Source organism: Cervus elaphus, chromosome 20, assembly GCF_910594005.1.
Source record: "Cervus elaphus chromosome 20, mCerEla1.1, whole genome shotgun sequence".
Lineage (NCBI taxonomy): Eukaryota > Metazoa > Chordata > Mammalia > Artiodactyla > Cervidae > Cervus > Cervus elaphus.
The window spans coordinates 130,860,794-130,882,956 of NC_057834.1; the positions used below are offsets into that span (position 1 = coordinate 130,860,794).

General features: G+C 48.8%; 1 protein-coding gene and 1 pseudogene across 2 annotated transcripts; both read right to left on the reverse strand.

Annotated features, from left to right (window-relative positions):
• Positions 1–7,201: 7,201 nt before the first annotated feature.
• LOC122678403 lies at positions 7,202–7,299 on the reverse strand (annotated as a pseudogene).
• A 4,210-nt stretch (positions 7,300–11,509) lies between these two features.
• Positions 11,510–14,263, reverse strand: GJA4 (gap junction protein alpha 4). 2 transcript variants are annotated; one of them, XM_043876911.1, is made up of 2 exons: positions 14,111–14,263; positions 11,510–13,053 (listed from the first exon to the last, which is right to left on the reverse strand). In XM_043876911.1, the coding sequence occupies exon 2, from the start codon at positions 13,034–13,036 to the stop codon at positions 12,035–12,037; it is 1,002 nt and encodes a 333-aa protein (XP_043732846.1). In that variant the 5' UTR covers positions 13,037–13,053; positions 14,111–14,263; the 3' UTR covers positions 11,510–12,034. The 2 variants fall into 2 exon arrangements, with proteins under 2 accessions (XP_043732846.1, XP_043732847.1); XM_043876912.1 differs by lacking the exon at positions 14,111–14,263 and adding an exon at positions 13,934–14,092.
• Between the last annotated feature and the right edge of the window lie 7,900 nt (positions 14,264–22,163).

The following is a 22,163-nucleotide window of genomic DNA, read 5'->3' on the forward strand; positions in this document are numbered from 1 at the left end:
CAGATTCACAATTGCAGGAGCTCGGGCTTAGTAATAGCTTAGTGGCAGCCCACATGTAAAACACTTGAGGGCTTTAGCTGGAAAGCTTTCCAATTATATTTTGCCAAACTAGCATGACCCTGATTATGAAACGTCTCTCTCTATACGGCACACAAAGAAGCCTAGGAATATTTCACTAAGGCTTTTAGTTGAAGTGTAAGTAATGTGAGAATATATGGTCTGATGACAAAAGATTGCTCAAACAATTAAGCAGGTAATTTTTGTGGCAAAATATAAATTACTAAGATTGATTCATGAAGAAGAAAATTTTGAACAGGCAAATAGTCACTGAGTGACGGTGAAAAAAATTTTGAAGGAGGACATAAAGATGGCATTGAGTCCAGCTGGCTTTATAGCAAGTTTGTTCAAGCCTTTAGGGAATCTGCTGTTAGAGCAATTGCAGAGCATATAGTCTGGTTTTGTCGGTCATTGTCCTGGGTATAGAATCTCACGTTGAAAATCACTTGACTCAGAATTTTGAAGGCTGTGATTCATTTTCTACTATTGTAGCCTCTGGTATTGTTGCAAAGTGTGATGCCATTCTGATTCTTCAGATTGTGTTTTGTCTTTCTCTGGAAACTTGTAGGCTCATCTCTTTGTCTTCTGTGTGTTGAAAATATTCAGACAATATAGAGGACCTGTATTGTCCATTGAGCCGGGCACTACGGATTGAAAGTCCTCTCAATCTAGGATTTTCTCTGATTACTTTCACTCTTTTTTTTCTGTTCCCCTTTTTAGAACTCCCGTTAGTTGGTCTTCTAACTTTAAAAAAAAAAAAAAAAGCTAAACTTTTGTAATGTCTATATCTTTGTCTTTTACTCTATTTTCTGGAGTGGTTTCCTAGCTATCTTCCAAAATATTTATTGAGGTGGTAGTAGTGTGATTATGATAGCAGTAGAACTGAAAACTTCAATAAACATCTTAGAAGATAGCGAGGCAACCACCCCAGAAAATAGAGTAAAAGACAAAGATACAGATATTATGAAGAGCCAGCTCACTGGACAAGACCCTGATGCTGGGAAAGATTGAAGGCAGGAGGAGAAGGGGATGACAGAGAATGAGAAGTTTGGATGGCATCACCGACTCAATGGACTTGAATTTGAGCAAGCGCTGGGAGACGGTGACGGACAGGGAAGCCCGGTATGCTACAGTCCATGGGGTTACAAAGAGTCAGACATGACTGAAAAACAACAAATTATGTTTTTTTTTTCATTTTCCAAGAATTTGATTTTGTTGTTCTCTGCATGTTTCTTCTTTAGCACATCGTCTCTTTTTTTCAAGGCTGCAATACACTTTTATCTTTCTAAAGAAAGCGGTGATAGTTAAAATAAGTTTCAGTCTCCATACATAATCTGTATCCTCTAGAAAACTTTATTCTGTTTGTTTCAGACTCTTTCATATAAGATGCTTCCCTTGAATGCCTGACATCCTTGGCTGTGTGCTCATATTTGAGAGAGGGTCACTGAAAAGTTGCTCTGGGTGAATGAGTGGGGCTTCCTGACTGAGGTCTTCATTGCATGATCATCTAACTCTCTGTTTCCTTGGGGAATCCTAGTGCCCATTCCTATAAGTCTTTTCTTTTGGATCTGTCAGATTCCACATAGAAGATTATTTCAAACATCTTCCTGGAGAATATATACCTGGCTTCCAAGATTCTCAAGAAAAGTAAGAACAATTTTTTGTTGTTCAGTTGCTTAGTCATGTCTGACTGTTTGTGACCTCATGGACTATAGCACGCCGGATTTCTCTGTCCTCCACTATCTCCTGGAGTTTGCTCAGATTCACGTCCATTGAGTCAGTGATGCTGTCTAACCATCTTATCCTCTGCCACCCCTTTCTCCTTTTACATTCAATCTTTCCCACTATCAGGGTCTTTTCCAATGAGCCGACTCTTCACATCAGGTGGCCAAAGTACTGGGGCTTCAGCGTTAGCAATAGTCCTTTCAATGAATATTCAGGGTTAATTTCCTTTAGAATTGACTGGTTTGATTTCTCTGTAGTCCAAGGGATTCTCAAGAAAGAAGCACCACAATTCAAAAGCATTAATTCTTTGGTAGAATGTATTCTACCAGATATTCAGTTCAGTTCAGTTCAGTTCAGTCACTCAGTCGTGTCCGACTCTTTGCGACCCCATGAATTGCAGCACGCCAGGCCTCCCTGTCCATCACCAACTCCTGGAGTTTACTCAGACTCATGCCCATTGAGTCGGTGATGCCATCCAGCCATCTCATCCTCTGTCGTCCCCTTCTCCACCTGCTACCAGATATTAAGATGTTACAAAGCTACTCTAAGTTACTGTAAGTAACTCTAAGTTACTGTAAGTAAGTTACAAAGCTACTCTAATGAAAAGGGTGGTAGTATCATGTAATTTGATAGGTTGATGGAACAGAATTTTAGGTAGTCCAGAAATAGGCCATTTTATGTACAAAAATGTAATATATGGTCAAGCTGATATCACAAACTTATGTAGTAAGGATTATTGTAAAGAAAAAACTAATGAGATATCACCTCACACCGGTCAGAATGGCCATCATCAAAAAGTCTACAAACAGTAAATGCTGGAGAGGGAGTGGAGAAAAGGGAATGCTCTTGCACTGTTGGTGGGACTGTAAGTTGATACAGCCACTATGGAAGACGGTATGGAGATTCCTTATCAGGAATCCTTATCAGATTCCTTCCTTACCAGGAATAAAACCACCATATGACCCAGCAATCCCACTCCGAGGCATATACCCTGAGGAAGCCAAAATTGAAAGAGACACATGTATCCCATTGTTCATTGCAGCACTATTTACGATAGCCATAACATGGAAGCAACCTAGATGGCCATTGACAGATGAATGGATAAAGAAGTTGTGGTACATATACACAAGGAATATTACTCAGCTATAAAAAGAATGCATTTGAGTCAGTTCTAATGAGGTGGATGAAACTAGAATCTATTGTACAGAGTGAAGTGAGTCAGGAAGAGAAAGATAAATACCACATACTAATGCATATATGCAGAATCTAGAAAAATGGTACTGAAGAATTTATTTACAGGGCAGCAATGGAGAACCAGACATAGAGAACAGACTTACGGACGTGGGGAGAGGGGAGGAGAGGGTGAGATGTAGGGAAAGAGTAACGTGGAAACTTACATTACCATGTGTAAAATAGATAGCCTATGGGAATTTGCTGTATGGCTCAGGAAACTCAAACAGGGGCTCTGTATCAACCTGGAGGGGTGGGATGGGGGGGAGATGGGAGGGAGGCTCAAGAGGGAGGGGATCTATGTATACCTATGGCTGATTCATGTTGAGGTTTGACAGAAAACAGCAAAATTCTGTAAAGCAATTATCCTTCAATAAAAAAAATAATAAAAAAGAAAAACTGATGTATTTGACTAAGTAGAAATTAAAAAGGACAAAATAACACGCTGAGAATTTTTTTTTGACTGGGCCTCGTTGAGGTGGGAACGAAGCCTGGGTCTTCCTTGCGGTGCGTGGGCTCTGCATTGTGGTGGGCAGGCTTTCTCTAGTTGTGTGGGCTCAGTAGCTGTGACACAGGTTTAGTTGCGCTGTGGAGGGTGGGACCTTAACTTCCCCAAGCAGGGGAACCTGCACTGGAAGAGCAGATTCTTAAACACTGTACCACCAGGAAAGTCCCAAGAAGTTTTTAAAATAAAAAATATACCAGATAAAGAGTTGAAATTTTCTCTCTATAAGGAAGTTACACAAATTGATCACAAAGCAGAAAACCTGAATGAAAAATGGGCAAAAAAAAAAAACCAAAAAACAACCCACAGAAGAAACACATTTTAAATATGTATATCGTAAAATCTTTAGGCTCACTACTAATCAAGGCTTATTCATTGAAAGATGATATATTTTTTCCTGATTCATAATTAATAAACAAAGGAATCAACAATTTTAATCGTGCTAGTGTGAGTGCTTTGAAATGGACACTTTCATACAATACTATTGAACATATGCAACATTTTTACCAGAAAGAAGCTTGTGTTACATCTAAAACCGCCCTGAACGACTATATGGATACCCTCTCTTCTTCAGCTGTTCCCTCCATGAGAGATGCTCTTCCCCATCTCTTCCCTGGAGCCTTCTTCCTCACCTTTCAGGTGCTGAAGCTCGCCTCCTCAGGGAGCCTTCCCTGCCTGGCTGTCTAGATCAGATCCTCTTCTTTGAGTCTTATCTATCAACCAGCCCTCTGGGAGCCAGCTGTGGGGAGATGGCTGAGGGTCTCGCCATTCAGCGTGTAACTTCCATTTCTTTCCTCCATGTTCTTTATGGCACTCCCACCCGCTACTCAGCTCCAGGGGGTAGGGGAAAGGTGGTCACCTCACTGCTCAGAATGGAGGAGGGGACCCAGGAGCACCTACTTTCAGTCTTTTCATCTCCACTTTCTCTACACCCTCAGAGGTAGTTTACTTCTTATGATTTAGCTGTGCTTTTCTGAATCATCCACAATGAATTACTTTCATAATCAGAAAAAAGCCCCTAACTTTTAAAAAGTTTAAGTGTCATACCTTTTGACCCAGTAATTTCACTTCTTAGAATGTCTTTCTTTTAAGGAAATAAACAATTTGGAAAGCATACAGAAATCCACATCACACTACAATTTATTTGAATTTTTGAAGGTTGTTCAGTCGTGCCTGACTCTTTGCGACTCCATGGACTAGACCATGAAATTCTCCAGGCCAGAATACTGGAGTGGGTAGCCCTTCCCTTCTCCGGGGGATCTTCCCAACCCAGGGATCAAACCCAGGTCTCCCACATTGCAGGCAGATTCTTTAGCAGCTGAGCCACCAGGGAAGCCCAAATTTATAATAGAGGATAATTAGTTGCAAACAATCTAAAAATCCAACATGGTTAAATCGATAATTTTTGTTGTTCAGTTTCTAAGTGTTGTCCAACTTTGCGACTCCATGGGCTGCAGCACGCTGGGCTTCCCCGTCCTTCACTATCTCCCAGAGTTTGCTCAAACTCATGTCCATTGAGTCAGTGAAGCCATCCAACCATCTCATCCTCTGTTGCCCCTTTCTCCTCCTGCCTTAAATCTTTCCCAGTATCAGGGAAATGAGTTGGCTCTTTGCATCAGGTGGCCAAAGTATTGGAACTTCAGCTTCAGCATCAGTCCTTTCAATGAATATTAAGTGTTGATTTCCTTTAGGATTGACAATCTGTCAAAGGGACTCTCAAGAATCCTCTCCAGCACCACAGTTCAAAAATATTAATTCTTCAGTGCTCAGTCTTCTTTATGGTCCAACTTTCACATCCATGCACGACTACTGGAAAAACCATAGCTTTAACTATATGGATCTTTGTCAGCAAAGGGATATCTCTGCTATTTAACATGCTGTCTTGTGATAAAGCCATATGATAAAGACATTAAGTGGTTTCCAAAGGATGCTTGATAACATGAAGAAAAGGCTTATGATTTAATGTAAATTAAAAAAAAAAGCAGAATACAAAATTATGGTTACACCTTTATTCAGATTTTATTTAAATATACACATGGAAGTGTCTGGAAGGAATCACTTCTGAATATTAACAGTTGTTACCCTTAGATGTTGGGATCTCATTGTCTATAATGATCATGCATTACTACCTTTATTATTTTCCCTAATAATATAGAATATTATTATATTCCATAATAGCATATATAGAATAACTATATATGAGAAAGAGAAGAAAACAGAAAAGTTAATGTAAGCCTAGATTGCATTAATAGAGGTAGAAGGTTTGAGACAAGAAAGGTGATAATCTGGATTCTGACCACCTGGAGTACCTTGTCTAGCACCCAGGGGACTGTGGCACATGTTTAGAGGAAAGTAGACAAACTTCAGGTTGGCCAGAGACTTCTGAAATTCAGCCAGCTGGAGGAATAGGAAAAGAACATGCTTAGGACCAGCCTGGTGGCTGCAGTGCTTGGGTGGGAAGGGCAGAGCTGTTGAGCCTTATGTGGCCCTTGAAGTCTGAGCCAGGGCTGTTGGGAGAAACTGTAAGGTGGAAAAAGAAGTTCTAACAATCCTGAGAGGAATACCTCTTCCTGGAAGCATCAGTAGTCAAGTTGACGTTAGTGTGAAAGGAAATGAAGGACCCCCCCACTGAAGGCACTGGAGGTCAGTGGTAAATTCATGAGGTCAGCAACCCAGTGGTCAGTGAGTCTGCACATTAGATTGGGAAGAAGTTTTGACATCACCCAGCCCACGAGCTCTTGGCTTTGTTTATGTGTGGCTCATGATGTTCACTGCTCCCATGGGCTGCAGATAAGATGACCTTGGGTTGTGAAAAATTCCCAGTGCACTCCACATAACCCTGTCTTTTTCTTACTCAGAAAGGCAATGTGGATTCAACTGACTGGAATTGACCTTATTAGAAGACATGAACCTTGAGTCTATTATACAGAGTGAAGTAAATCAGAAAGAGGAAGATAAATATCGTGAAGTGAAGTGAAAGTGAAGTCGCTCAGTCGTGTTCGACTTTTTGCGACCCCATGGACTGTAGCTCCTCCGTCCATGGGATTTTCTGGGCAAGAGCACTGGAGTGGCTTGCCGTTTCCTTCTCCAGGTAAATATCATATACTAATGCATATATACGGAATCTAGAAAAATGGTACCAAAGAATTTATTTGCAAGGCAGCAATGGAGAAACAGACATAGAGAAAAGACTTATGGACATGGGGAGAGGGGAGGAGAGGGTGAGATGTATGGAAAGAATAACATGGAAACTTACATCACCATGTGTAAAATAGCTAGCCAATGGGAATTTGCTGTAGGTCTCAGGAAACTCAAACAGGGGCCCTGTATCAACCTAGAGGGGTAGGATGGGGAGGGAGATGGGAGAGAGGTTCAAAAGCAAGGGGATATATGTATACCTGTGGCTGATTCATGTTGAGGTTTGACAGAAAACAACAAAATTCTGTAAAGCAATTATCCTTCAATTAAAAATAAACAAATTAAAAAAAATCTTGAATCTGTTCTGATTCATGAAAAATAACACATCTCTTGTGAGCTGCAGAGCAATGTTACTCCTGTAACATTGAGAGAGACGAGTCACTCCTGTGATGCTCCTCACAGCTGCCATGCACCTGATTCTCATCCAATCCTTTCATCTCACAGTGGTGACTCTAAAGACCCAGAGAGGAGAAAGGACCACAGTGAAGTGAGTGGGAGGCGGGAGTCAAGCCTCCCCCAGCTCTTTCTGTGACTGATAAGAACAGATACTACACTTGATCTTAGCCAAAAGGCCGAGAAGCGATTCTTTCTGTGACTGAGAGTTGCCTGTTATCGACTTAGATTTTGGTGGTGAGGGATAGGCTGGTGGGAGGAAAAAGAATGTGATGGAAGAAATGAAATGTGAATCTGCTGTGTTCCATCCAAGCCACATCACAAAAGAGATGCCTGAGTACTATATATGCTCATATTGTTTATACATATATGTAATTTTTATTTTATATTAGAGCATAGTTGATTAACAATGTGTTAATTTCAGGTGTTCAGCAAAGTGATTCATTTATACATATACCTGTATCTGTTCTTTTTCAAATTCTTTTCTGGTTTAGCTTATTACAGAATATTGAGCAGAGTTCCCTGTCCTTGTTGGTTATCTGTTTTAAATACAGTAGTGTTGAGTTCAGTATATATTGACCTTCTCCTTGACTTCCTCTGTCAGTGCTTGGAGGTGAGGTGGGCCCATGGAGTGGTGGTATGGGTTGAACTGTGTTCCCCCAAAAGGTATTGCTAACCCCCAGCCACTCAGAATGTGACCTTATATGGAAATAGGGTCTTTACAGAAGTGAGCAAGTTAAAATGAAGTCATTGCATATGTACTCAGTTGTATCCGATTTTTTTTGCAACCCTGTGGACTATAGCCCGCAAGTCTCCTCTGTCCATGGGATTTCCCAGGCAAGAATACTGGAGGGGGTTGCCATTTCCTCCTCCAGGGGATCTTCCCAACCCAGAGATCATTGAACCTGCATCTCCTGCATTGGCAGCCAGATTCTTTACCACTGAGCCACCCGGGACACCCTAAAATGAAGTCGTTAGGATGACCCTAATCCAATAGGAATGGTATCTTTATAAAAAGGACAAGTTTGGACCCACGACAGACGGGCACACAGGGAGAATGCCACGCAAAGATAAAGGCAAAGATGGGGGTGATGAGTCTGTAAGCTGAGGAATGCCGAGGGTGGCAGCGACCCTCCAGAAGTCAGGAGTGGGGCATGGAACAAACTCTTCCTCACAGCCCTGCCTGGGAACCAGCCCTGTGGACACCGTGATCTTGGACTTCTGGCCTGCAGAACTCAGACAATACATTTCTGTCACTGGAGCCACCCAGTCTGTGGGGCTTTGTTATGACAGCCCTAGGAAGTGAGTGGGGCTGGGCCGGGACTCACAGCCACCTTCATCACATACGCCCTCATCACAAGGCCTCTAACCTGTATGCTCCCCTCCCCTCTGCACTGTCCTCATCCTTAAATCCCCAGCCCACTTGCCCTCAACACCAGCCTTGCCGAAGGCCCACGTCCCTGGGCCCTGGCCTGACCTCAGCCCTGACACCAAGCTCAGAGTGGGTGAGCCTTGAGGGAGGGGAAGGATGCCCTCCTCACTCACCGACACCTGTCTTCTCCCACCTTTCCAAGGCAGGACAGGCAGAGGACATCAGAAACACAGGCTCCCAGGGCCCGCAGGTGGGGTTGGCTCTGAGAGACCAACCTCTGACCCCACAGCTCTGGCCTCTCAGCGTGACTGAGGGAGAATCCCCTCCCCCTACCTTTTAAAATTTACAGTGCTCTTTATTTTACACAGTCTTCTGTCATTTTAGCTGTCTTTTTTTTTTTAAACTTTTTATTTTTATATTAGAATATAGCTGATTAACGAGGACTTCCCTGGTGGCTCAGACGGGAAAGCATCTGCCTACAATGCGGGAGACCTGGGTTCAATCCCTGGGTCGGGAAGATCTCCTGGAGAAGGAAATGGCAACCTACTCCAGTACTCTTGTCTGGAGAATCCCATGGACAGAGGAGCCTGGCAGGCTACAGTCCATGGGGTCGCAAAGAGTCGGACACGACTGAGTGACTTCGCTTTTTATAGCTGATGAACAATGCTGTGATAGTCTCATGTGGACAGCAAATGAACTCAGCCGCACATACTCACGTGCCCATTCTCTCCTAGAGAGCTCTTTAGATCGTGCAGGTGTAGCAGTTAGTTGAGGTGGTAAGTCTAACAATGGGGGAGGGGCTAAAAGATTGCTCTGAATTCAGATCTTGATAATGTAGTTATTTTGCTAGTGGATATTTAGAAAATTGGAAAAATTTAAAATGTTGGACAAACATCCAGATAACAGATCAAAATGTCTTACTTTTCCTTGGTTTCAAGAAGGCAAGGATCCCTTGAAGGGGACTTCGGCCTCCTGGAGTCTTCTAACGCATGAATGGTGTGCTTTCTGCCCAGTCTAACTGAATTCCTCCTTTCATAGTCAAAGTGAATGCAGGTCTAGGCCTGCAGTGACTTCAGAGCCTCACCCCAGCGATCCTTAGGGACTCCGTGGGGTGGAGAGTGTGTGAAATAGGCTCATACCAAGCAGCGGTCCAGATTGCTGAAAGGTAGTCTCCATCACTGGAGACTGGCTGGAGAAGTCAGGAAGGGCTTCCTGGAGGAGGAAGAACCAATGCTAACCTGGCTGGAGAGGGTGAGCTGAGTATTATTGCATGACATTAGGAGCCAGGTGCAATCATGTTCTCTCTCTTATTTTTATTTTTCGTACCTGTGAGGCAGGCAATATTATCTGCATTTTATAGTTGAGAAAACTGAGACTTGGAGAAATTAAATGATTAAAACCACATTGCTTTATGTGTCTTAGAGGCCTTATTTAAACTGAGGACTCTCTAACATCAAAGCTCATCTTACTCTTTCTTCTGCATTTAAGCTCTGCCTTTTTGGGGTACAGATGTGTTTAAAGGACTGGTGGGATTTGGAAGTGTTGGGGAAGAGGCACTCTAGGCTGGCAAAGGAACAGGGTGAGAACCGACCCAGTGAGTCTGGGGAACCGTGAGGGGGCTGGTCTGATTGGATCTCAGGGAATTCAGAGGGAACAAGGAGAACCAAAGTGAGAAGAGTGAGGAGTGTAACTTATCAGGCTGAGCATCAGACTTGCTGGTAAGCAGTGAGTGAGTGAACCCTGGGGTCAAGGATACAGAGCTGGTGCTTTGAAGACCTACCTACCTTCCAAGTCCCCTACCTACCTTGACAGGACCTACCTGTCCTGATGGGGCAGGGCCAAGCTGCTCCCCTGCATGTGACCATGTGAGATGGACCCCACTCCCTCCTAAAAGCCCAGCCCCATACCTCCCTGGGTAGGGGAGACAACCAGCTTCCTTCAAGGGCCACCGAGTGTTCCATCTGGGTCAGCTTCCACATGGAAGGTCAACTCTGCCAGCATGGACCCATCCTCAGTTTACCTCCCACATCCCACATGGCTCATCAGGCCCTGGGCAGCCCCCTTAATCCTCAGAAGTTCCCCTCCTCCATGCCTGTGCACAATTTTCTGTCTAAATAAGACGTCCTCTTCCCTTCATGGTAGACTTCTATTTTATCTGTCAAGATCCAGTTCAATTGTGTATTTTTTTCCCCTGAGACCTTTGTGACTCAGAGGCAAGATTCCATTCCTCCACTGGACCTTGACAGCCCCGTGCACCTCTCTACATGACCACTGTCTGTTCTGAGTTTTAGGTGCATGGGGAGGAGGTATGGTGCAGTCCTTAAGTTGCTCCTTCTGGTGGGCAGACAGAAGGGGCCAAGGCAGCAGGGGTAAGTGGTCTACACCTGCCTCCCCAAATACCAAGGGCTGCAGGGCCACTTGAGCCAGACTCGGAAGGGCTTGGCTGGCAGGCAGGTGAAAGAGTGTTAATTGCTCAGTCACGTCCAACTTTTTGCAACCCCCCTGTACTGTAGCCCGTCAGGCTCCTCAGTCTATGGGATTCTCCAGGCAGGAATACTAGAATGGGTTGCCATTCCTTTCTCCAGGGGATCTTCCTGACCCTGGGACTGAACCCGAGTCTCCCACATTACAGGCAGATTCTTTACCCTCTGAGCCACCAGGGAAGCCCAGGGCAGGTGAGGAGCAGTGCCCAGTAAGGAAGAACACTGCAGTGGGGAACATGGCCGGGGCGCTGGATGGCCAGGGGGCAGGAGGAGAACAGACACCAGTTAGGCCACTGATTAATGGACAGGTTGAAGGGGCTGGGACAGTGAGGATGGAAAGAAGAGGCTGGTGCTGAGGCATTTCAGAAGGCAGAGAGTTCAGGACTCAGAGCTGCTGAGAGGTGGTATGTAGGAGTTTGAGGGTTTAAAGCGCTGGCTGGTGTTGGGATTGCAGAGTCCAAAGGCACAGGCAAGGAACCTGGGCAAAGCAACTGTTCTCCAACCCCACACGCCAAGGTACATCATGACAGTATCAACACACACCTCGCTTGTGATCAAGTCCTGTTTATTTTAGAAGGATAAACAGTGGAAGTAGGAAGAGGTGATGAGAGCAAGACCCCACTCCCCTTGACAGGGCCAGATCCAGCACAGGCTGTGTGTGTGTGTGTGTGTGTGTGATCAAGGCTGACCCAGCAGCCTCCACCAGCCTTTCCTGAGAGGACAGGGTGTGCGGACAACCTGGGTGGAGGTGAATCTGCCACGGAGGTGGGGGTGGGGTAAGTTGTCTCCGAGTCCCTCTGAACCAGGTGAAAAAGACCAAAGGGCCCAAACACCCTTGGCCAAGAGCACCCCACGCTGGCTCTGTCCGTGCCTGGGACAAAGCCACATTCTGGAGGGGGAAGGTGTGGTGCCCTCTGGTCACTAGGAAGGACGCAGGTGTCAAGAACAACATGCAAGGAGGCTCTCTGGCCAGCCAGCACCTGTCTCCCCCAGCCATCTCTGTGGAACCTTGCACTAAAAGGCAGCAAGACTTCCCAGGCCCCGCTGCAGGGTGATGGAAGCCCCAGGCCCTTACACATACTGTTTCTTGGAAGCAGAGCTGCTGGGGCGACTGGGGGATTTCCGGCCAGTCTGGGGGGGTGGGTCCAGGAAGAGGGGGGCTCTGGAAGAAGCCAGCCTCTCCTCCGTAGTCAGGTTGGCCCAGTTCTGCTCACTGGACGAGAGCCCGTTGTAGGTGGGGCACGGCGGGGACGAGGGCCCCTCGCTCATGGGGAGGTAGAAGAAGACCTGGTCGGTGTAAGGCTCCGAGGAGGTGCCTGGGGCTGGGGGCGCGTCCTGGCGCTGCCGGGCCCTCAGCCCCCGGCTGAGGCAGCGGCATAGCAGGTACGCCAGCTCCAGCAGGTTGAGCACCAGGGAGATGAGTCCGACCACCAGCATGAAGATGATGAAGATGGTCTTCTCCGTGGGGCGAGAGACAAAGCAGTCTACGAGGTAGGGGCAGGGTGAGCGCTGGCACACAAAGACGGGCTCCATGGTCCAGCCGTAGAGACGCCACTGGCCGTACAGGAAGCCCGCCTCCAGCACGCTCTTGCAGAGCACGCTGGCCACATAGGTGCCCATCAGCGCCCCGCGGATCCGCAGGTGGCCGTCTTCTGCCACCGAGATCTTGGCCATCTGTCGCTCTATGGCTGCCAGCGCCCGCTCCACGCGTGGGTCCTTGGCCGGCAGCGCCCGGAGCTCCCCCTCCTTCTGCCGCAGCCGCTCCTCGCGCCGGGACAGGTAGATGACGTGGCCCAGGTAGACCAGGGTGGGTGTGCTGACGAACAGGAACTGCAGCACCCAGTAGCGGATGTGGGAGATGGGGAAGGCCTGGTCGTAACAGACGTTGGTGCAGCCTGGCTGGGCCGTGTTACACTCGAAATCCGACTGCTCATCGCCCCACACCGACTCGCCGGCCAGGCCCAGGATGAGAATGCGGAAGATGAAAAGGACCGTCAGCCAGATCTTGCCCACCACGGTCGAGTGCTCCTGGACCTGGTCTAGCAGCTTCTCAAGGAAGCCCCAGTCGCCCATGGCTCCCGGGCCTCTGTCTGCAGGGAGGCATAAGACACGGTCAGCATCCTTCTCAGCTGTCCTCAACAGGCCTGCGGGAGGCTGGCCACGTGTATTTCACCTACAGGGAAACTGAGCTCCCGGAAGGGAAGGGACTGTCCTGGGGGCTCACACCCAGCAGGACTAAAAGCAGACCTTCGGCTGATGGCGGCTAAGCTCTGGCAAGGGTACAGCTAGGAGCCCTGTCTAGTCCCACCTGGGTCCCTCCTGACCCAGCCGAAGGAGCTCTGGATCCAGGTGAGCCTCCCGAGCCTAAGGGAACAGAGAATTTGAGGAACCGATCCAAGGTCACACAGCTGTGCCATGCCCCTCCTCCCTTCAGCCCAGGACAGCCTGTCCCCAGACAGTGAGGGGAGGTGGTGGTGATAACTCCAGCTTCCCAGGGGGCCCAAAGCCTCAGGTCCCCTCTCCCCTCCTCAGCAGCTCTCGCCCAGCGGGCCTCGCTCTGACCTTCGAGTTCCTGGTGAAGGCATGCTAGACACTCAAGGCAGCATCCTGCATTAGCTCCACCTGTCAGCAATAGTGACCACCTGCCGCTTAAGTCCCCTTTCTCCGTTCCCCTCCCCCTGCCAAAGCTGTTGCTGCCAGATTCTAGGCTCTTGAAAGGAACTGTCATAGCGGGGTGGAAGCACAGGCCACCGAGTTCCCAGAACTTCAGGGGGAGAGTCCGGGGGGAAGAAGGTGGGGGAAAGGGGCGGGGGAGGTGCTTCTTCGCGGGAGCAAAGCTGTTTAGAGCCGGGCTCTGGAGCCAGACCTGGGTGCAAATCCTGCGTCTCCTACTAACGGGGACCTCGGAGAAGTGACGGCCGGCCCCTTAGTACCCCAGTCTCCTCTGCTGGAAAATGTTAACATTCTTACCTCCTAGGGTTGTAAGGATACAGCGAAAGACGGCAGGAACCCGGCTCAGCCTCTGAGGACAGCCCAGGTGGGCTGGGTGAGCGAGGCCCGCGGTGGGTGCCCCCCTCAGCAACCCTCCGCCCCTAGCAGGTGGTCCGCTGGCAAGTGGCGCCCCAGCTCCCCCCCAGCCCAACTCACCGCCGGCCTGCGGGCAGCCCAGGTGGCGGAGGGGACGCAAGTCGGCCGGAGCGGCGCCCGCGGGAGCCCTGCTGGACGGCGCCGGGCGGCGGGGGCGCCTTAAATAGCGCGCGGGGCGGGGTGGGGGCAGGAAGCGGCGGGCGCTGTTCCGAGCGAGCGGGAGGTGGGGGGCGGGACGGGAGGCGCAGGCTCCCTGAAGCCACTCTCAAGGAAGGGGCCTGGGAGGTGGCACTGGGAGTCGGGGGTGGGGGGTGTGAGGGGGGAGAGACTGCTTCTTTGGCTGTGCAATAGAGAGGTTCTCCGGAGGGATGATGTTTTCCAGGGTGGCCGCATGCGAAAGGATTACAGCCAGAACTTTCTGATCTCAGGCAGCTGTCCTGGGAGGCTCTGAGAGATGGGCAGGTGGGGCTGAGGGTGTGGGGGCCTCCAGGGAAGGGCAGCTCCTTGACCGTGGTGGCCTCTTGCTCTTGTTGAGAAGCGAGAATACCCCTCATTTATGGGGTGGCCACTGTGTGCCCAGAGCCCCACCAGGCCTTGGGAATGAAGCCTCCTTAGGGCGTTGGAGAGAGGGGTTATAATCTGCCTTCCCTAGTGTCTGTGGTGAAGCTGGGGGTCTCTAGTCAGCCCCTGTTCTTGCCGAAATCTTGAACATCCCCATTCCTGGGAAGGCTGCACCATCAGAGGGCACTAAGAAATGCCCATGGTCCACTAGGGACAGGACTGGGGAGGCGGGGAGGGGGGGTTGGGGTGCGGCGCGGGGGGTACTCTCCTGACTTTTAGCTTGAATCCCATCCTCATGCCTCTAAATGTGGGGTGGGGGGAGGCATCCAAAAGAAGTAAAGGGGTGGGCAGGGCCTGCCTATTGTTCATTCAGGCATTACCCTTTCTGTGAACATCCATGGGCTGCAGGCGTTGTCTGTGGAGCTGGGGAGTTGACCATAAACCAGCCAGATGTGGTCCCTGGCCTGTGACTCTCACCGGCTAGAGGGGTCAGGCAGGAACTGTGCCCATAGGCCCTTCAGTTCAGTTCTGTCGCTCAGTTGTGTCCGACTCTTTGCAACCCCATGAATCTCAGCACGCCAGGCCGTAGGTAAGAGTAAAGATGCAAAGTTCTCCTGACTCAGGGAGGCTCAGGTAGGAATGTTTCCTGGAGGAGACAGCATTAACCAGGGCGGTGGGTATAATCAGGAGTCGATATTAGGAGTAGAAAAGAGTTTTATTTGAGCCAAACTGAGTATTCTTGCCCAGGAGACAGCCTCTCAGATAACTCGGTGCAAGTGCTCTGGAGAAGCACGATTTTTCAGCACAGTTTATATCTTGTTGGAACAAAGAACATCAGACAAATCAGGGATACTTCAAAGTTGCGAAAAAACAAAAACAAAACCCACTAAATCACAGATCAGCAGTACACAGCAAGTCAGTACGGCCTTGGCACCTGGGAAGAAACTCTTATCATTGAAGGAGTAGCAGCATTGGTATTCCAGAAAGGGAGGCACGATGTAACCTTTATTTTCAACATGAACATTCTTTACTTCTGGTCAATGCACCCTTTTCTTTCATAATTAAAGCACATGTACAATGTGTGTTTGATAGGGCCACAAACAGGCTGTTTTAGTTAGCATAAAATTCGAATGAATTAACTCTTGCATAAGCTGTGACTTCCCCATACTTCAATACGTGAAACTCTCATCAGCCAGGTGGAGGGTGGGGAGAATGTTCTAGGCAAAAGAACAGCAGGAACAAAGGCTGCCGGGTCCTGAGGCTGCACCCGCCTTGGTGGGAGAGGCTGTGGGGCCTAGAAGTTGGGGCTGCTGTTGACCCCTGGGCCCTTATTAAGTTCCTTACACCCTGGTGCCTCAGGTCTTCCTCTGTAGATTGGGGACATAATAGTTCCTACCCGTAGGGCTGATGGGAGATCCAATCAAAGTTCACAGTATACTATTAGTACACAGAAAGTTTTCCAATGGGTGGTGGCTAAAAACATTGTAACAAAACATTTCTGTGACTGAAAGGGTCGGTGGGTGGGTCTTGGTGGGAGCAGAAAGCTGCTGAGAGGAAGGCAGCTCAGGTGGAATATTGGTGAAGGATGGGGCAGCTCAGGATGTGGAAGGTGGTGTCTGAGGCTTGGTGGCAGAAAGGTCCTGCGTTTCTCCACACCAGGATTCAGCCTGTGGACTCCCAGTGTCCCAGGGTGGGTCCCCAAGCCTCCTGCCTTTGGAGGACCTCTGGGGCACAAGTGCGGTGGGCTCAGCTCCGACCTCAGAACTTTCGGGATCAGCCTGAGCTGACTTCCCATTCCAGGCCTGTCCCTGAGGACCATGCTGAGCTGAGCCTCCTGGACTTCCAGAGCTGACAACTGCGCCCACTAAGTTCTGACCTCTGAGGGCATGAGAACCGAGGTCCCTGGAGGCGGGTTCTCACCACGCCCCCACTGCCGCCTCTGCTTCGAGTTCCTCTCCTGGGGCTGGCTCTCCCGGAGCACAGAGCCGATCTGATCTGATCCCATCTACTGGGAAGGAGGGAGGCGCTGCCTTCACCCTTCCCCAGGGGCTCTGGAGGGCAGAGTTTGAATGACGCTGCCCCTTCCCGGAAGGGATGAGCCGGGGTCAGCCAAGACAATCCCACACCTGGCCCTTCCACCTGGGAAACATCCTTAGATCTCCACACCCCTCACCGTTCCCACTGCCCTGACCCTGTGTAGGCCACCATCTCAGTGGCCTCCCACCTGGTCTCCTGGCTTCCCGCCCAGCCTCCACCCTTCCCCAGAAGTCAGACCACACACCGCCCTGCTTAAAATCCTTCTCCTTTGCCTCCTGGCCTCGGCCACCTCTGCAGCCTCCTCCCTCTTCCCCTCTCTCTCCGTGACCCAGCCATGCTTGACTCTTGCCTTTGTCTGTGCTATCCCCTCTCGCCTCATGTGCTCCGTCATTCGGGACTTTGCTCCGTGTCCCTTCTAGAAGGTCCCCTTGCTGGCCTCCTCTGGATTAGGCGTGCCCTCGGCGGCTCACCTACCGCCCCTGAGCACACTGTTGAGTTGTGTTAAGTTCATTCACGTTGTTGTGCAATGGATCTCCAGAGCATTTTCATCTTGCAAAACGGAATCCCTAGAGATGGAACACTCCCATCTCCCCGACTCCCACCCAGGGTGCATTGCCTACTTGTGTTTGTTGTCACTCCTCCCCTGGTGGGCTGTGAGCCCCTTGAGGGCAGGTGACTGAGTCCTGTGTGCATGCCCAGCACCCGGTAGGGAACCAGGCTCATATATAAGTTTGTGAATCCAAAAAATTATTTACTGAGCTAAACACTGGAGCTCAACCAGGGAACAGCAGTAGCACAAATCCCCGTCTTGTGGGCTTTACATTCCAGCTGGAGGGAGACAGACGGAATATAGAACCTGTTAGAGGGGGATAGAGGGGGATACCTGGTAGATGGAGAATAAAGCAGGAAAGGAGGATGAGGGCGTGGTGGTGGGGGGTGGGGGAGGGTGGAAGGCTTGGATTTTGAACAGGAGAGGTGCAAAATTCTTCAAAAGCAGCTGACCTTTGTTGTGGACCCTGAAGGAAGAGGGGGAGCCCAGTGGCTCTCTAGGAGAAAGCGCATGCCAGGGAGAGGGAAAGAGAGAGCAGAGGTCCTGAGGCAGGAAGGTGTCTGGTGTTTCCTGCTTGAGGGAACAGCAAGGTCAACATGACAGTGGGGTCAGCAAGGAGAAGAGATGGGTTTGCAAAGGGAACAGGTGGGGCAGATCTCGTAGGTCTCTACAGGCCTGTGTGAGATGCCTTTAGAGGTTTGGGGCGTAGGAGTGACAGCCTGACTTAGGTTTTAGGGGATCGCTCTGACCGCCTTCCTGGGACTAGACTGTGGGAGTGGGTGGTGGATGCAGACGGCCTCACACAGGACTCGCTGCCCAGCTGTGCGGAGCGCAGTCTGCTGACAGTCCCCAGCTGTTAGCATGCAGGTCTGCCTCAGCGGCGCAGGTGGCCAGGCCCTGCTGGAGTGGCCCTGGGCAATGGCTGAGCCAAGTGTGGTCAAGGGGCGGGCCATTTCCATGCAACATGGGACTCCTCTCCCCCACCGCCTTTGTCTGATGGACACAGAGCTCCCACAGACTGTGGTTCGGTTCTGTTCCTCCCCTTTCTGTTGACGCCTTTTTGCTCTCCTGACTCTTCTGCAGCGTCTGCAGAGTCAGGGGGCAGGAAGCAGGGAGACTGTTGCGGGGATCCCAGAGAGAGTACGGGGGTGTCTCAGCCCAGGCTGCTGTAACCACACACAGACTGGGTGGTTTAAACAACAGAGAGAGAGAGAGAGAGAGAGAGAGAGAGAGCATCCCCCTCGTGTCTCTTCCCATCAGAGCACAGATCCACCCTCATGACCCATCACTTTCCAAAGGCCCCACCTCTTAATACCATGGCACTGGAAGTTAGCATTTCAACAAATGAGTTGTGGGAGGACACAAACATATCAAGGGGCTTGGATCAGGGTGACGAATACAAAATAATCTATTGGCCTTGGGCTGCAGGTTGGCTGTCACACCATGCAGTAGATGTAAACTTGAAAGTGTGTATATGAAACCTACATCATCAACAAAAGCACTATTGAAGGAAGCTTGCAGTGGATCTACCTGGTGGGGGAAGAGGACATAGAGGTGTGTACCCTCGGAAGAAATAGAGGAAAAGAATAGAATGGGAAAGACTAGAGATCTCTTCAAGAAAATTAGAGATACCAAAGGAAGATTTCATGCAAAGATGGGCACAATAAAGGACAGAAATGGTAGGGACCTAACAGAAGCAGAAGATATTAAGAAGAGGTGGCAAGAATACACAGAAGAACCATACAAAAAAGATCTTCATGACCCAGACAATCACGATGGTGTGATCACTCACCTAGAGCCAGACATCCTAGAGTGTGAAGTCAAGTGGGCCTTAGGAAGCATCACTAGGAACAAAGCTAGTAAAAGTGATGGAATTCCAGTTGACCTATTTCAAATCCTCAAAGATGATGTGGTTAAAGTGCTGCACTCAGTATGCCAGCAAATTTGAACAATTCAGTAGTGGCCACAGGACTGGAAAAGGTCAGCTTTCATTCCAATCCCAAAGAAAGGCAATGCCAAAGAATGCTCAGACTACTGCACAATTGCACTCATCTCACACGCTAGCTAAGTAATGCTCAAAGTTCTCCAAGCCAGGCTTCAACAGTACACGAACCGTGAACTTCTAGATGTTCAAGCTGGATTTAGAAAAGGCAGAGGGGGGACACAAAGCTTTTCAAGGCAGAAGCCCACTCTGTCCCTTTTGCTTGGCAAAGCAATAATTCTGTCCTTTTCTACTTCACTTAAAACTCTTGTCTCGGAGATTTGATTTGGCACAGGTGTACAGAGAGGTCAAGATTCTGGTAACCATTTTATAGTATAGTATTTAGCCTACACCATTATTTTCTCACATGTGACTTGAGACCACAGTTGGTGATTAGATTTTAAAGTGTGAAAATATTAATTAAATGCTCCCTTTGGTGATCTGCCTGGTGGTCCAGTGGCTGAGACTCTACTCCTGATATAGGGGCCCAGGTTTGATCCCTGGTCAGGGAACTAGATCCCACATGCCACAATTAAGCATTTGCATGCTGCAACTAAATATCCCATGTGCTGCGATGAATATTGAAGATCCCATGTGTTGCAACTAAGACTTGGCACAGACAGATAAATAAATAAAAATAAGTATATTTTAAAAATACTCACTTTGGAAAGCAAAATAGTCCTGCATTTAAAAAAACAGTTAAGGATTAATTGGAACAGAAATATACAGGATCAAAAAAAAAAAAGAAAAGGCAGAGGAATCAGAGATCAAATTGCCAGCATCCGCTGGATCATCAAAAAAGCAAGAGACTATCAGAAAAACATCTATTTCTGCTTTATTGACTATGCCAGAGTGACTGTATGGATCACAACAAACTGTGGAAAATTCTACAAGAGATCAGAATACCAGACCACCTGACCTGCCTCCTGAGAAATCTATATGCTGGTCAAGAAGCAACAGTTAGAACTGGACATGGAACAACAGACTGGCTCCAAATCAGAAAAGGAGTACATCAAAGCTGTATATTGTCACCCTGCTTATTTAACTTCTATGCAGAGTACATCATGTGAAATGCTGGACTGGATGAAGCACAAGCTGGAATCAAGTTTGCCAGGAGAAATATTAATAACCTCAGATATACAGATGACACCACCATTATGGCAGAAAACGAAGAAGAACTAAAGAAACTCTTGATGAAAGTGAAAGAGGAGAGAGTGAAAAAGTTGGCTTAAAACTCAAGATTCAGAAAACTAAGATGGTATCTGGTCCCATCACTTCTTGGCAAATAGATGGGGAAACAGTGACAGACTTTATTTTCTTGGGCTCCAAAATCACTGCAGATGGTGACTGCAGCCATGAAGTTAAAAGACACTTGCTCCTTGGAAGAAAAGTTATGACCAACCTCAACAGCATATTAAAAAGCAGAGATATTACTTTGCCAACAAAGGTCCGTATGGATTTTCCAGTAGTCATGTATGGATGTGAGAGTTGGACCATAAAGAAAGCTGAGCACAGAAGAATTGATGCTTTTGAACTGTGGTGTTGGAGAAGACTCTTGAGAGTCCCTTGGACTGCAAGGAGATCCAACCAGTCCATCCTAGAGGAGATCAGTCCTGGGTGTTCATTGGAAGGACTGACTCTGAAGCTGAAACTCCAATACCTTGGCCACCTGAAGGGAAGAACTGACTCACTGGAAAAGATCCTGATGCTGGGAAAGATTGAAGGTGGGAGGAGAAGGGGATGACAGAGGATGAGATGGTTGGATGGCATCACTGACTCTATGGACATGAGTTTGAGTAAGCTCCCGGAGTTGGTGATGGACAGGGAAGCCTGGCGTGCTGCAGTCCATGGGGCCGCAAAGAGTCGGACACGACTGAGTGACTGAACTGAACTGAACCCTCAGAAGAGAAGGCCAGGAGACTTGAGAGTCACCCTGTGATGGTGGTGTGTGCTGGGGACTCTGGATGGTGAATGGTAACTCAACACACGTCGGATGGAAAGTGTGAACGGCACTGCTGGGGTCATCTCTCAGGCCAAAGGTGGGATGGTCAGGGCTGGAATATTCCCTCATCTGTGGTCTTGGCCTGAAGCCTGGAGAAGTGGGGCCAGGACTGGAGGCTCAGTCCATGCTGGAATAACTGGTGGTGTTCTCTGGTTGCTCTGACCTCCAAGCCACCCTTAACCAGGCCCTGGAAGGTGCTGGAGTGCAAGGCAGTAAATAGGTGGAGATCACCCCTCCCTGGGACCTTTGCAACCATCCAGTCCAAGTACACAGGAGATGGCCTAGGTGGCGGGCATGGGTGTGCTTGGATATTTACTGGATATGTTAGCACTGAACTAATGTTTTACTGACGCTGTCTCCTTTTATCTCTACAACAATCCAAGGAGTGGATACTATTCTGAGACTGGGCTGAATATGTTCCTTTTGCCCCTCAGATCTGCTCTGTGCCCTGGGAGCCTGAGCTGCCCTGCCTCAGTAGGCTTCCTTGCCCTTGTTTCCGGTTGTGTTGGTTCAGGGGGAGCACTGGGTGGGTGAGCAGGAGATGGGAGAGTGAAGCCGTGGTATTTGACTGCTGTGCTTCTATGCATCCTTGCAGCTCCTGTGTAGCAACCCCATCCATTGCTACCCTGCTACTAGCCCCAGAGTTCCTTTTGTGGGTTTCCTTAATCATGCCCATACCTTTGGGGCTTCCCAGGTGGTGCTAGTGGCAAAGAATCTGCCTGCCAATGCAGAGACACAGGAGACGTGGGTTCGATCCCTGGGTTGGGAAGATCCTCTGGAGGAGGGCATGGCAACCCACTCCAGTATTCTTGCCTGAAGAATCCCATGGACAGAGGCGCCTGGCAGGCTATAGTCCATAGGGTCACAAAGAATCAGATACGACTGAGCAACTAACACTCACACACAGACACACACACACACACACACACAGGGCCCATACCTTCAAAAATGGTCCCTCAAGGAAAACTCTTTGCAGCTCCTT